The sequence below is a fragment of the Eschscholzia californica genome, unplaced genomic scaffold (genome assembly GCF_041429995.1).
Source record: "Eschscholzia californica isolate CP2 unplaced genomic scaffold, dmEscCali1.0.p SCAF_2, whole genome shotgun sequence".
NCBI classification, from domain to species: domain Eukaryota; kingdom Viridiplantae; phylum Streptophyta; class Magnoliopsida; order Ranunculales; family Papaveraceae; genus Eschscholzia; species Eschscholzia californica.
This window is the reverse complement of record NW_028238309.1, coordinates 1,505,642-1,507,106: the sequence shown is the minus strand read 5'-3', so window position 1 is coordinate 1,507,106 and position 1,465 is coordinate 1,505,642. Positions and strand designations below refer to the sequence as shown.

The window sequence follows — 1,465 nt, the reverse complement described above, 5'->3', positions numbered from 1 at the left end:
TCAAAAGTAGAAATCCTTCCTTGGTTCATGATTTTTAGGTCGACATGCAAACAAGAATAATTCTGGTGATCCTAGACCAAGTTTATACAAAGAACTTCTTAAATCAGGATAAGATTTGACATATTTTGGAACTTCTTTCTTTATTAAACTTTGTAAAGAAAGTAACAAGTTTTGTTCTTGACTAGCCACCCAAAACTCAGTCCGTCCAATACCACAAGGGCGTTTCACCATTTTTGTAAGACTCGTTTGTAGACTGTATAGTTTAAATACGTTTGGTCCCTGATCGTTTCTCCAACATAAGAAGATATCCTTACCACAACTCACAATTTGAACATATTGATGCCGAGGCACCTTTGATTTTATCAAAAACAACTCCTCGATCCAAATTTGCTCATTATCTTTTTCTTTCAATGTATACAAGAAAAGTATAGAATTAGAATAATCTCCGAGTGGTTGTTTTTCCAATAATACAAGACAAAGATTTCCTCTAAACTCTATATGAGTAACAAACCTCTGACGAAGTCGACCAACACAATTTGGTGGAAGTTTAATTACGTGAAAAATCTCCTTGTGTATATCGAAAGAAACGATTTCATGATCTACTGTCCTCCAATATAGAAACCCTTTACCAAAAACGGGTACCTTCGCATGGAAATCCTCACGCCAACAATAATAATCGTGTAGTCCTGTTAACTTGCGAGGAACAATGTCACTAATTGGTCGCCATGAATCTGTTCCTAATGTAAAAACCATGCACTTAAGCCTACTACTAATGCAGACCAACTTATATTCGTTCGTCTCAGAAGCATACCCAAATCCATAGCAACAACTTAAAGGAGCATATTTATCATTGATATAAGGAGAGGCAATTGCGAGGATTTCTCGTCTAGTTGGATTGCAAATCTCTATAATCTTCCCTTGTTCAAGGGTTAAACAAACCAAACCATTATAATAAGCACAAAAATTTCTTCTGTAAGTACTACAAATTCGTCCGATGTGACGAAGATCATCACCACTATCTTTTTCTAAATAAAAGAAATTGTTTTCATTATCTTGGCCTAAATAGACATTACCATATCCTTCCTTATAGAACTTGAATATCAAAAGGGGTTGAAAGACTTCAAGATTACTGTTGATTAAATTGAACCATGATTTGCAAACGCAACTGAATCTAATCACAAACTTACTTAGAGAAACCCTAGATATTATATTCAGAAAAAGTTCATCCGGAAGAACATCAAAAGGATTCACTTTCTTCGATTTCACCTTCATCGCTTTCACGATCGAAACTTTCTCAACATCATAGTTTTCTCTTCTACTTTGAAGTTTCTATGTTTTTGTTTTCCTCGAGTATTATGTATATATCGGAATTAAATAGGTTCCTCTTTCAGTTTTTTATTTTCTTGGTAACCTTTTTCAGTTTTTATGGAAACTATCCAAAACCCTAAACGTCTTGGAAGTTCTA

At 34.3% G+C, this 1,465-nt stretch overlaps 1 protein-coding gene across 1 annotated transcript; it reads right to left on the bottom strand.

Moving 5' to 3' along the window:
• Positions 1–1,272, bottom strand: LOC147555089 (putative F-box protein At1g32420). Its single transcript, XM_086664630.1, has one exon. It carries the CDS (start codon positions 1,270–1,272, stop codon positions 1–3), a length of 1,272 nt encoding a protein of 423 aa, XP_086520756.1.
• Between the last annotated feature and the right edge of the window lie 193 nt (positions 1,273–1,465).

Bases quoted from the DNA above. Each gene is read 5' to 3' on its own strand.
- LOC147555089 (XM_086664630.1), bottom strand. From the start codon at position 1,272: ATGAAGGTGAAATCGAAGAAAGTGAATCCTTTTGATGTTCTTCCGGAT.